The sequence below is a fragment of the Clarias gariepinus genome, chromosome 2, assembly GCF_024256425.1.
Source record: "Clarias gariepinus isolate MV-2021 ecotype Netherlands chromosome 2, CGAR_prim_01v2, whole genome shotgun sequence".
Taxonomy (NCBI): domain Eukaryota; kingdom Metazoa; phylum Chordata; class Actinopteri; order Siluriformes; family Clariidae; genus Clarias; species Clarias gariepinus.
This window is the reverse complement of record NC_071101.1, coordinates 19,921,065-19,934,311: the sequence shown is the minus strand read 5'-3', so window position 1 is coordinate 19,934,311 and position 13,247 is coordinate 19,921,065. Positions and strand designations below refer to the sequence as shown.

General features: G+C 39.7%; 2 protein-coding genes across 3 annotated transcripts in view; both read left to right on the top strand.

Moving 5' to 3' along the window:
* The window catches only part of abcc8 (ATP-binding cassette, sub-family C (CFTR/MRP), member 8), a 49,262-nt gene extending 39,338 nt beyond the window's left edge, over positions 1-9,924 (top strand). For both annotated transcript variants that reach the window (XM_053476871.1, XM_053476864.1), the window contains 13 exons: positions 191-260; positions 3,262-3,419; positions 3,672-3,764; positions 3,916-4,018; positions 4,345-4,458; positions 6,174-6,294; positions 6,506-6,636; positions 7,512-7,590; positions 7,692-7,800; positions 8,351-8,454; positions 8,957-9,090; positions 9,375-9,437; positions 9,633-9,924. In XM_053476871.1, coding sequence (XP_053332846.1) covers positions 191-260; positions 3,262-3,419; positions 3,672-3,764; positions 3,916-4,018; positions 4,345-4,458; positions 6,174-6,294; positions 6,506-6,636; positions 7,512-7,590; positions 7,692-7,800; positions 8,351-8,454; positions 8,957-9,090; positions 9,375-9,437; positions 9,633-9,770 — 1,417 coding nt within the window. In that variant the 3' untranslated portion in view covers positions 9,771-9,924. The remainder of the gene's footprint in view (positions 1-190; positions 261-3,261; positions 3,420-3,671; positions 3,765-3,915; positions 4,019-4,344; positions 4,459-6,173; positions 6,295-6,505; positions 6,637-7,511; positions 7,591-7,691; positions 7,801-8,350; positions 8,455-8,956; positions 9,091-9,374; positions 9,438-9,632) is intronic.
* Positions 9,925-10,920: 996 nt separating this feature from the next.
* kcnj11 (potassium inwardly rectifying channel subfamily J member 11) lies at positions 10,921-13,107 on the top strand. Its single transcript, XM_053476884.1, has one exon. The coding sequence runs from the start codon at positions 11,537-11,539 to the stop codon at positions 12,683-12,685; it is 1,149 nt and encodes a 382-aa protein (XP_053332859.1). The 5' UTR covers positions 10,921-11,536; the 3' UTR covers positions 12,686-13,107.
* Positions 13,108-13,247: the final 140 nt, after the last annotated feature.

The following is a 13,247-nucleotide window of genomic DNA, read 5'->3' as shown; positions in this document are numbered from 1 at the left end:
TGCCCCGTGCTTGCCCCATTAGTCCATTCTCACATTGAAAAAAGAATCTGTCTACTGGCCTGATTTATAGTCCTACTATCGGGTGTCACCCAGAAGAAAATATGTTGAATAACTGAAAATTGAATTGAAAACACTATTTGTACAATATATCTCTGTCATCTGACTGATGGTTTATGCTTCTGATATCCAGACTTTTTGAGACAACGCCTTTGGGAAGCCTTCTGAACCGATTCTCCGCTGACACAAACACCATAGACCAGGTGTGTTACTGGGTAACTGCTCTTGAGAGACTTTTTCTCATCAATTACCATGCTGACCTTTCTAACCAAAGCCCTCTGTCCTTCCACAGAGGGGTAAAGCGATAAAAAAATCAAGCAGCAATGCTGCTTGTAATGCTGTTGGAAAGTGAATTTTAGTTTGTGTATTTTGTCAATGTATTAAATAAAAAAAGCTACAATAGAGAAACACTGGCTATAAGATGCCAATGCTGCATATCCATGACATGATGAAATATTCTCAGCACTGCTCTGACATTGTCGTGGTAGTGTATGGGGCTGGTATTGGTATTTGACTGGAATTTAGGAGCATTTTGTATAAACTCTATTCATTTCATTAGGCAGAGCTAATGTACCATGTTCAGGCACCTTGTGGTTATTTCTTTTTTATCTTTATTAGCAATGACCATTAATCACCTTAGAACTGTTTTTTGTTAAAGGTTAAAAAAAACTCTTCAATGCTGCTGTGCAATAAACAAATACAACAACCAAAAAACACCCAGCGACCACCCCCCGCCCACACACAGACCACCACCACCACTGCACCAACCACACACACACACACACATATATACACACAGACCTATACACCCCCACAGAATCAATACGATTTTAAAACAATAATTATGACCAATTACTCAGTCTCTGCTACTGTATACATTAAAAAAAAAGTTGGGTTTAAGATCAGTAGAATTTCAGTTTTCATTTCTTTATCAATTATAATACTTGCTTGGAACTGCATTGAGCTAACATCATCAAACTCTTGCATTCGTCTTCTGTAATACATTTCCCAGCTTGTAACAAAGCTTCTTTTAGTTGTTGTTTGTTTTTAAGGGAGTTTCTCACTTCAGTCTCATCTTTAGAAGGTAAATTTCATGCTCATTTAGGTTAAGTACGGGTTAGAGATTGACTTAGCCATTCTAAAACCTTCTACTTTCCCTCCTAATGAAGTTGTTAGTGTTACTGTGTTTTGGTTCGTTTTCTTGCGTTACTAAAACTGACTAAATGTTTCTGCTGTTTCCATTCTGAGTTACATCATCAACAATAATTAGTAAGCTCCAATCGTCTTGGAGCTTAAAGATCAATGCAAAGAAATGAACCAATCACTAATGAACACACAGGTGAAGATGCACGGGTTAAATATTAAGTGTCCCATTTTCCCAATATTTACCCTACATTAGTGGTTCTCAACTCCAGGCCTAAAGGACCACCTGGCATGCAGATTTTTTTTGTTTTCTTAGCTTCCAGCACACTTGATTTAACTAATCAGTTAATTAACAACCTTGCCATAATTGAAGAGGGGGTGATAGAGCAGGGAAAACACTAAAACGTACAGGGTGGTCTTCTGCAAAAAATGTTGAGAAACACTGATCTTGCAACGTCAAATTATTAGGCTAAATTAGGTTGATAAGCAGAAAACGACTAGGGATATGTGAAATTTCTGGAACTGTGTTAAAAAGCCTGGAAGAATAGTTCTAAACCATAACCATTGGCGAGGAAAATGTGCTCGGAAAAAAATTATTAATGGAGATCACGTAAAACACATGGTGAAGGTACATTGGAAAAAATCAATACTCAAAACCATGCTATGTTTAATAGAGAACATTTCCAAAGAACTTTGGCATTAAACAGCTCTAAGCCTAAAGGAAATCTATTTGTTCACTACAAAAAAAGGCTTTGATTTGCTAGAGAGCATAATGATGGATTTTGGGGTAATAGGAATTGTTCATCTGGTTATATTTCAGAGTGATGAACGCACCCGGGTAAGAAATAAAGCATGTGAAATGATGCATCCACCATGCATAATGGCTGCTGTAGGCCTTATGAACCAGCCTCTAAAGGCAGTTTTATGATCTGGGGGGTGCTTCACTTGGTCAGGTCTAGGCTCAGCAACCTTATGTGGCAATAAAATGAAGTCAGCTGACGACATTAATGTACTGAATAACCAGATTAGCACATCAATGGAGTTTTTTCCCTAATGGCACAGGCATATCCCAGTGAAACTGTGAAATAGTGTTTCTTCGAGCATGAGGAATCACACCACATTGTGTGCTGTAATGTGTGCAGTTTGGAAATATTGAAGTCTTTTTTTATGCAGGCCATGACCTTTCTGCAGGCTATTTTATGTTATATTGCTGGATTGTTCGTTTTTGTTTGTTTTGGTGGCAATTTTAGAAAACAAGTAGAAGGAAATGTCATACGGTATTCTATTACAAGCAAAATGCACGTACACTACCACCCAAAAGTTTGGGATCATTTTGGAAATTTCTTTGTTATTGTTCAGTAATTTATTTTCTACATTCTAAAACAATACTGGGGATTTCAAAACTGAAACATGAAATAACACATATAAGACATGAAATCAGCTGTTCTGGAATACTGTAGTTTTTGCAAGCACAGTATTGTCAAGTGCATTTGCAAAACCCATCAAGCACCATAATGAAACTGCAACTGGCTTTTATGAAGTCAAGACCAAACTGACCTCTGCCGCAGAGGAGAAGTTCATTTAGAGTTACCAGCCTCAAAAATCACCAATTAACAAACAGTACCACCGATTAGAGCCGTTATGAAGACTTTACAGAGGACGAGTAGCAGACACATCTCAACATTAACATTGTCAAAGGAGATTTATGAAAATGCATATTTTGGATGCCTACAGCATTACTTTACAATGTAGAAAGAAATAAAAATCAGGAATGACCATGGAGTTAGAAAACGATTCCAAACACAAGCAAGTGTATAGAAACATCATCTGCATTACTCTGATCAAAGCTGATTCACTTTCCAACTGGAACTCAATTGTGGGTTATGATTGGGGTTAGAAGATTTAATATGCTTCAACTATTAGATTAATAGGTCTCAGTGGCTACACAAAAACAATTCAACTAAACAAGAAAATGGCACTAAGATTAATGTGTATACTTTTTGTGGCTTTCGTTCTCCTTTTCCCTATCTCTAATCTCTCTTTCCCTCTCTCTCTGTCCAGCATATTCCTACTACTTTGGAGTGTTTGATTCGCTCCACATTGCTGTGTGTGTCTGCGCTGGGTGTTATATCATATGTCACACCTGTTTTCCTCATCGCTCTCACTCCGCTCGCTATTGCCTGCTACTTCATCCAGAAATACTTCAGAGTGGCGTTCAAGTATGAGAAGCACTGCCTTTTCCACAGGATAGTCAGTATATTTATAGATATAGAAAGACATAAAAAAACAAAGCTATTTATTATCATCTACTTTTAACAACTAATTTTAATACAACCAATGTTAATATAATCTAATTAAAATACAATATTTTACACACTAAATGTAAGTGTAAGATATGATCATGTTAGATGAGAGATCAAGTCATTACAGTTGTTTAAAGATGACGTGAGTGTGCATTTGTGTGTGTCCAGAGATCTGCATCAGCTTGAGGACAGTACCCAACTCCCTTTGCTCTCTCACTTCTCTGAAACAGTAGAGGGTCTCACTACCATCCGGGCCTTCAGGTGAGGGTCCTTTCCGGTGAGCTCACCACCAACAGAAGTGTCCGTCTAAATGAAATTTTCCCTTATCATTGTTGGTTAAACAGTTTCACAACACTGGACTAGATAATTATTTCTTACAGCAATAATGTGTGTGTATGTGTATATGATATAGGTATGACGCCAGATTTCGTCGGAGACTTCTGGAGCTTACAGATGCTAATAATGTGGCATCGCTCTTCCTTACTGCTGCCAACCGTTGGCTGGAAGTACGCATGGTGAGTTTCCCTGCTCATACACTCTGAGCCAGCAGTCGCTTCAGCCAACACAACAGCCATTCAGTAACAGCTTCAAAAGAATAAATAATGTTACTACTTAGTGAATACTCTATATAGAACCAAAATATATAAGTATTCACAGCCCAATTATGTAGTGAGTTCTATTTTTTAACTGATTATTTGGTATTGCTTATCCACTACGCTGAATTTCTTGAACCTGCTGGTTAAATAAAATATAAAAAATTGAGTCCAGTTTCGGTGTATTTGATTGTGTCTAAAACTGTCACTTCGGTTTTTACTTCTCTTGTCTACACAATCTCTATCAGGAGTATATTGGAGCCTGTATTGTCCTCATAGCTGCAGTGGCTTCTATCACCAGCAGTCTCTACAGCCAACTGTCTACTGGCCTGGTCGGCCTGGGACTGACATACGCTCTGATGGTATACACACACACACACACACACACACACAGTATTGCAGTATTGATGTTTTTTTTCTACAGCTTTTTCTCATGAGGATTAGCTAAAGGTTCTTCCAAAGTCATAACTCTCATATATTCCTAACCTTGCTGGGACATTTGCCAAGTCCTTGCCAAGTTATAAATCCATGCCCACAGGCGAGCACACAGCCATGGGGTTGTATAGAGGTGTCCAGGGATCGAATAATAATTAAATTTATTATTTCAATCTAATGTTACAAATTGTTACACAGGAAATACTGTTGGAAGGTCTAACATAAAAGTGATGTTATAGTAGAACTAAAGATAGACTGCCTCATTGTTGTTTTTTAATGTTGAGATGAAGCAATGGCTAATTTTCACCGGTGTCATTATTAACAGGGAGCAATGTAGGTAACTGTAGGCTAAGTGTAATCTGACCAACATGTTGAGGAAAGTAGTTTTATTACAGTGCAAAATATATTTACTGACCACTAGGTACATCTTGCTAGTACTGGGTTTTACCTTTTTAGATTTTTGGTCCATAGTGACATGATAGCATCATTAGGTTGTTGCAGATTTGTTGGCTGCACATGTGCCAACACATCACAAAGGTGCTCAGTTGGTAATAAGCGGCCCAAGGTGTACCAAAAAATCTCTTCCACACCAGCAGAAGCTTGAATCGTTAATTCAAGAAAGGATGGAGCCATGCTTTCATGTTGTTTATACCAAATTCTGACCCAACCATTTGAATGTTACAGAAGAATTCGATACTCATCATCGATACTCAATGTTTTTCCAATCTTCTATTATGCAATTTTGATGAGCCAACGCAAATTGTAGCCCCGGTTTCCTAACTCTTAGATGACAGTAGTGGCACCCGATGTGGTCTTTTTCTGCTGTAACCCATCTGCTTCAAGTTTCAATGCATAATGCATTTAGAGATGTTCTTCAGCATACCTTAGTTGTGATGAGATGTTACTCTAGTTACTGTTGTCTTTCTATCATCTTGAACCAGTCTGGCCACTTTCCTCTGATCTCCGGCATCAGCAAGGCATTATCACTTAGAGAACTTACCCAGTAAAATATCTGAAAATATATATATATTTTTAAATTAAATTACCTATGATGGCCATGTGATTGTCTAATTACATACTGTATTTGTGTTAACAAGCAGTTAAACAGATTTACGTAAAACATTGGGTAGTGTGTGTAAATCTTGGATGGCATTTAAAATCATGTTATTTATTAAAAGAAATGTTTTTTTTTCTTTTGCTTTTAATTTTTTTACCTTTAAATTTACTTTCACTTATTCAGTATCTGCTATGGCTTATTTAGTAACTACAATAAACTATAGTGTAGTTATTTATATCAATGACTTATCCTGTGCAGGCTTAAGCAGGGCCTGGAGGCTATCTCAGGACAAAGCACAAACACAGTCACACACTCATCACACACAATAGACAATCTGGCAATGTCAGTCAGATCTGCACCAAAACCTATTCCCAGCACAGGGAGATCATACACACAGGACCAGAGGTGAAATTTAAACCCCCACCCTGGTGGTGTGAGGCAACAGTGCTACCCACTAAGCCAAAATAATAATAAAAAAAACTAAATTATATTGATCAGTCATAAGAGGACTATGTTGAAATTATTTTCGGATTCTGGTATTTGGATAACAACCCACCCATCTCTTGTCTAAATATGTGTTGTCAGGTATCAAACTATCTTAACTGGATGGTACGCAACCTGGCTGATATTGAGGTTCAATTGGGAGCAGTAAAGAGGATAAACAACCTGCTAAAGACTGAACCAGAGAACTACGAGGGGTTGCTCTGTGAGTAAAAAGGCTTTAGACATTGAGAGGCTGCTGATGCTGACCTACATCCACATCTTACACAGCATTCTTACTCAGCAGGAATGCTTTTACTGGCCTTATCCATACCACATATTTACTCTCCTGGAAGGTTTGACTTTTATTCATTTTTTCACTGTCATCTTGCTATCTTTCTGCCTCTCCCTCCTTCTTTTCCTCATCTCTCTCTCAGCTTCGTCTCAGGTCCCTGAGTGCTGGCCACAGCAGGGCGAGATTCAAATCCAGAATCTGAGTGTGAGGTATGACAGCACGCTAAAGCCGGTCCTAAAGCATGCCAATGCTCACATCAGACCAGGACAAAAGGTAAAACCACAACTCTATGGAATGAGATCAAATCCTTGGACAAAAAACAGAGACAAGCACTGGACTCAAAATTAGCCAAGACTACCTACAGTACATTCTGACTACCCTCTAAATCTGAGTAGGTCCCTACTTGTGCCATCAAAACAGAGATATACTGTGTGCTCTAATGCCTTTTAGTCACAACCAGAATTAATCTTTTCATCAATTAGAGCTACAGTAGCTCTTCTATTCGAGGACATCACAAGCCAGCCTTCTCTTTTCACATGCTTCAGTTATCCATGCCACCCATGACCCTGTTCCCAGTTTTTTTTTTTTTTTTGGAACACTTTTTCCTAGGTTCTGACCCTAGTAGTTACTCAAATCTTTACGGTTGCCCTTTTTTTGTTTCTAACCACACTTCTGGTACAAAATATATATATTTTCTAATACATTCCACCCACTTCCAAATGCCGCTGTAATGAGATATGGTAACTGTAACTACTCTGACCAGGGTCAAATTGCGATGGCTAGACGACTGGATCAGAGCAACTTCAAAACTTCAGTTCTAGTGGGATGTTCCCAGTCTGCAGTGGCCAGAACCTACCAAAAGTGGTCTAAGGAAGAAAAAAAATTGTGAATTGGCAAGAGAGGCATGCGTGGCCAAAGGACATGGGTGCACATGTGGAGTGAACGCTAGTCAGTCAAAATAGAAAAGCTACTGTAGGTCTAAGTGCTAAAAAAGTTAATGCTGGTTCCAACAGAAAGGTGTCACGAAGCTGGATTACTTTTTTTTTTAGGATGGACCTACTCAATATTCGGCAGGTGGTCATAATGTTACAGCTGATTGGTGTATATAAATGATTAAAGATTCAGCTTTTTGTGGATTTTTACTGTAGGTTGGCATCTGTGGCAGGACAGGAAGTGGCAAGTCGTCTTTCTCTTTAGCCTTCTTTCGTATGGTGGATGCCTTTGAGGGTACAATTTAAAAGCAGTGTTTCTCTCATCATCACATATACTCTTTATTTTTAAGATCATGGTGTTGATTAATTAACTATTTGTAAACTTTCTTTTAAAAGGGCGAATAATCATAGATGATATTGACATAGCAAAGCTGCCTCTCCAGACCCTGCGGAGCCGTTTATCTATCATCCTTCAAGATCCCATTCTCTTTAGTGGAACAATACGGTTAGAACCCATTTTTCATGGAATGAGACTGAAATGATTCACTTATTTAATGAATAATTCTGTTGAATTTCTAAATTTGGTCACAGTGAAAGCAAATCGAGAGAATTTAATTATTCTCATTCAAGTCATATATGGACAAATTTAGTGTATGTAGTCATGTGTGCTTGTACTTCAAATGACTTTAAGTCTCTTTTAGTACTGCTCTACTTCTGTAAACAATGCCAAGTCCCCAGCTAAGCCATATGCCTAAGAAGGTTGGGGTCTTTGTAAAGATTTTAGATAAATGAAGAGTGAACAGGAAAGACAGCAGGTATACATCAATAACCACACCCCAAACAATCTGCTACAAAATTGCACCTTCTACCTCAATTGCTATGCTGATTTTTGTTCACAATGTTAGGAAATTTTACAGAAAGACTATGAATTTTCTTGATTCCTAAAACATTAAGTACTAGAGAAGGAATAGAAGGAAACCAGGAAATCAGACAAATTTGGTTACCATTTGTTGAGACGTTTAATACAATTCTGTAAACCTTATTATTGTGTTCAGTTTTAATCTAGACCCAGAGATGAAGGCTACAGACAGCATGCTTTGGGAAGCCCTGGAAATTGCCCAACTCAAACCTGTAGTGCAAACACTGCATGGGGGTCTTGGTAAGTGAGATGGAAATTAATTAAAAAGGGCAAACTTAGATATGACTCTGGCTTTTCTTCTCTTACTCTAGAGCTTAGGAAATCAATGCACAGGCATTAAGCTGTTTAAAGAATCTTATCAGCATTTAGTTAAGTCAAAGGTATTCCTTCCTTTGATGTTACTAAATGCTGACTTTCTTTTATTTATAGACTTAATTGGTTCAACAGCCAACTATATCTGCCTTTAATAAAGTCCTCTAGAGATCTAAATTTAAAAGATCTTGATTTAAGAGATAACATAACACTTGTTTATTTCATTAAAATGATCTATCCCTTTTATTTGGTCTGTGGACACTGGAAGCAAAGCATCCATTTGAAATGATTAGTTATAAATAAATTATATATATACACAATCCATTTTCAAGTCAGAAAAAAAAAATTATAATTATCCTTATAAAGAGCATACATAACAGAAGATGTATGACCTAATCCTGTGCTGCTTTTTTTATTATTATTATTTTAGATGCAATAGTGACAGAAGGGGGGGAGAATTTCAGTCAGGGACAACGTCAGCTGTTCTGCCTGGCGCGAGCATTTGTACGCAAAAGCAGCATTCTGATCATGGATGAGGCCACCGCCTCAATAGACATGGCAACAGTAAGAGACTATTTTTATTTTTTTTGGTAGATACCATGGTCAACAATTTAGTAACATGAGCATAATATTACCCTTTGGGTAATTGTTTAATTGAAATGGACCTAAAAGCCTTTTAACTTAATTTCTCCATAAATCATTTTAAAATACAATATGTGCCATGAGTTAAGTATTTTAGTGACAGAACATATTGAAGAAATTTTAACTTGGGCTTAATACAGTATACTCTCTTGTGATCACAACTAAAAAAAGAAAAGAAAATGTTACATTATTAAACTGTTTTGCAGGAAAGTATTCTACAGAAAGTTGTTATGACGGCCTTTGCTGACAGAACAGTGGTCATTATAGCGGTGAGAAAGCAAAAAAGTCTTATATAACCTATGTATACTGTATCTCTGTTAAAAGCTCTAATGAAAGGACTGCATGCAATATGCAGAGATGCCAACACTGGTAACAAGAGAAATACACACACACGCACGCACACACACATACACTGCATGGGTCAATTTTAGCTGATTTGTGCATGTTTTTTTTTTATTCTGCAGCATCGGGTTCACACAATCCTGAATGCAGATCTGGTGATGGTAATGAAGAGAGGGGAGATTCTCGAGTTTGATAAACCTGAGGTCCTTCTCAGTACAGAGGGAAGCGCTTTTGCCTCTTTTGTTCGAGCAGACAAATGACCACAGATGACCTTCCATTTAAAGTGCAATTGTATTATGTATTATTGTTTTATTTTGTACCATGTAACATATTTGTAAATATGATATAATGCAATAAAAAAACAACTACTTATATATACATACATGCTCATATCATATAAATTATATTTTTTCATATAAAGGTAACTACTGTATCTAATAAAAGTTTTGTCCTTTATAATTGCATTGACTATACAAATGAGATCATTAAGGACGTGACTAATAGTTTATTGCAAAACACACAGTCACAGAAACTTACATCACAGTGTATGCCCTTATACCACAGGAAAAATATATTGTTTTACAAAGATAGTCATTAATGAGACTTAATCAGTAAGTCATCAGCAAATAAGACTAAGTGTGCAAATACAAGGAGCCACAGTCAAATCATAATATAGTGCAAGCTGATGCAATATGCATTACTGAAAGCTCCATCTGGAGCGAATCATAAATTAGTCATTTAATTTTGCATTTGAGAGGACGCCAATCCTTAGATAAATACATAACTCACACTAATTTATCATCTTAGGATACTTAGTGCAGGAAGCGGGGTACAACCTGGATGAGGTGCCAATCCGTCACAGGACAAAAAATATTTAAAAAATAATAAATAAATACATTATCAATTCAACATTCCTGTTTTTTATCCTCTTTCATGCTACATTCAGTGTAATCAATGTTTAAATAATTGATCAAAGATTTACACATTAAATTAATGTCAAACCAAGTTAAAATTAAAAATAATAAAGCAAATACAGTAAATACAGTATGAGGATCTTTAAAACATACATGCTAAGCAGTGTTAATGTATAAAATGTACGGAATTTAAATTGTGAAATTTTGTGAAATTGGCTTATTAACAAACAAGGGTGCCATTACTAAGAGAAGGGGATGATCCCAAAGGCTCTGAATACACGGAGGATCCAAGGATGAATAAATCTGGCAATAATACAAATCTGACACGTGACAACTTGCTTATTACCTGACAGGACCTACAATTCCTGCTGGAACCCCAGAGAGTTAAAGTTCTGTCACATTGTTGGGATGTCTGGCTACGTACAGTACACAGTTGACGGACAGCTGGGTCTGGTGTATTTCCACAGAGAGCTCTGGCACGTGCGTCTTCACCAGCGGTCCACTCGAGGGTCCTGTTCTACAGACCGTCCTTGTGCGTCTCGTTTTCCTCCAGCAGTGTTTCTGTTGTGTTGAGCTCAGCAGAAAACCTCAGTGGAGAGTGTGTGAGAGTGTGTGTGTGTGTGTGTGTGTGCTCGGTCAGGGTCAGTGAGAGCACGCGGCGGGAAATGACTGCTAATCTCTCCCGGAGTTAAGAGGAGACATGGACACACTCGGGTCTCGTGGTTAGTTCCCGCGCTCTGACACACTCACACACACACACACACACACCAGAACATCATCGCCAAACGGAGGCCAGAGGATGCTGGACAGAAATATCTTGTTTGGAGTGATTGACAGGAGCAGCTGAGGCACTGAAGGTGGGCGGTTGGTTCGGTTACACTATCTCTGAGCAGAGCGAACCCAACGGTGTCTCCGGAGCGCAGCGCTGTCAGGGAGTGTCTTCGCTCGACGTGTTTTCCTCGGAACTGAGAATGGACAGTAAACACTGATTTCAATCTGGCAACCCGGTAACCTCGTGCGCATTGAACACTGCGTGTGCCCTGAGTGTGTGTGGGTGTGTGTGTGCTCGGAAATCAGGAGGCGAAGTGTGGAGGCTGTAGCATGGGACAGCAATGTTGTCCAGGGAAGGTATCATTCCTGACGATTATGTCCTGACCCGGCTGGCGGAGGATGTGCTGCAACCCAAATTCAAGTCGAAACCGAGGAAGTCGCGCTTTGTCGCCAAGAACGGCGCGTGCAATGTAGCGCACACCAACATCCGCGAGCAGGGCCGCTTCCTGCAGGACGTGTTCACCACGCTGGTGGACCTGAAATGGCTTTACACGCTGATCATCTTCACCATGTCCTTCCTGTGCAGTTGGTTCCTGTTTGGGATGATCTGGTGGCTCATCGCTTTCGCGCACGGGGACCTGGACACGAACGCGGACGGGTTCGTGCCGTGCGTCACCCAGATCCACTCGTTCTCCTCGGCGTTTCTGTTCTCCATCGAAGTGCAGGTGACGATCGGGTTCGGGGGGCGCATGATCACGGAGGAGTGCGTGTCCGCAGTGATCGTCCTGATCATACAGAACATCGTGGGCTTGGTGATTAACGCGATCATGCTAGGCTGCATCTTCATGAAGACGGCGCAAGCGCGCCGCCGCGCCGAGACCCTGATCTTCAGCAAGCACGCGGTGATCTCGCTCAGGAACGGCAGGCTGTGTTTCATGGTGCGCATCGGCGACCTGCGCAAGAGCATGATCATCAGCGCCACAGTGCGCATGCAGCTCGTCCGCCGCAGCAGCACGGACGAGGGCGAGGTGATTCCTCTGGAGCAGATCGACATCCAGACGGACAACCCGGTCGGAGGCAGCAGCATCTTCCTCGTGTCGCCGCTCATCATCAGCCACGTGATTGACAAGAGCAGCCCCATGTATGAGCTTTGTGCTGAAAGCTTACAGAGCGAGAACATCGAGGTGGTGGTGGTGCTGGAGGGCGTGGTGGAGACCACCGGCATCACCACACAGGCGCGGACGTCGTACGTGCCGGAGGAGATCTTTTGGGGCCATCGCTTCGTGCCTACCGTGTCCGAGGATGACGGCATGTACGCCGTGGATTACTCTAAGTTCGGCAACACGGTCAAGGTGCCCACGCCGACCTGCAGCGCCCGGAAGTTGGACGAGGATGAGGGAGTGGTTTGGTTTAAATCGCAAGACCTCACATCCGCCAGGGCGTCTTTGCGCAGGCGAGTAAAACGACAAGCGACTCATCACGATGAGTGAACGACGAGAATAACTCATTGGGGGGAGAAAAAAAAATCATTCATCACAGATAGGGCTACTACATGCGGATCCTTTTTAAAATCATATATTAAATGCTTGAGAATTATTCTATATTTTTTCTTAAAATGAGAATGTTTTGTATCGGCTTTGCACTTTGTCGAAATGCTGCAGAGATGATGTTAAGCAATAAATGATTAAGTTTGTGTAAAAGCATTACTACCTTTACTATATGCCAAACCTTAGCCTATTTCTTTTTTTTTTTTATAGGTAGGCAAGTTGTCAATAAATTATTCATCATAGATATGCACGGTTAAGTGATATTTTTCCCCAAAGGGAATCTCAGAGTGACGTAATAGTTTGCTATAAATAAATGCCCCTTCGCACTGGTCTTGGCATGCAAATAAACTTGACTGTTCTCATGACCTATTGCATTCCTGCCCATTTTTACACATGTAAAATCATGGAAAGCCTACAGTAGTGTTTCACTATAGTGTATACATCAACTGGCCAAATCTCCAAATTTACTAATCAACCACTTATTCTTTAACTAGAAGTTTGTAAA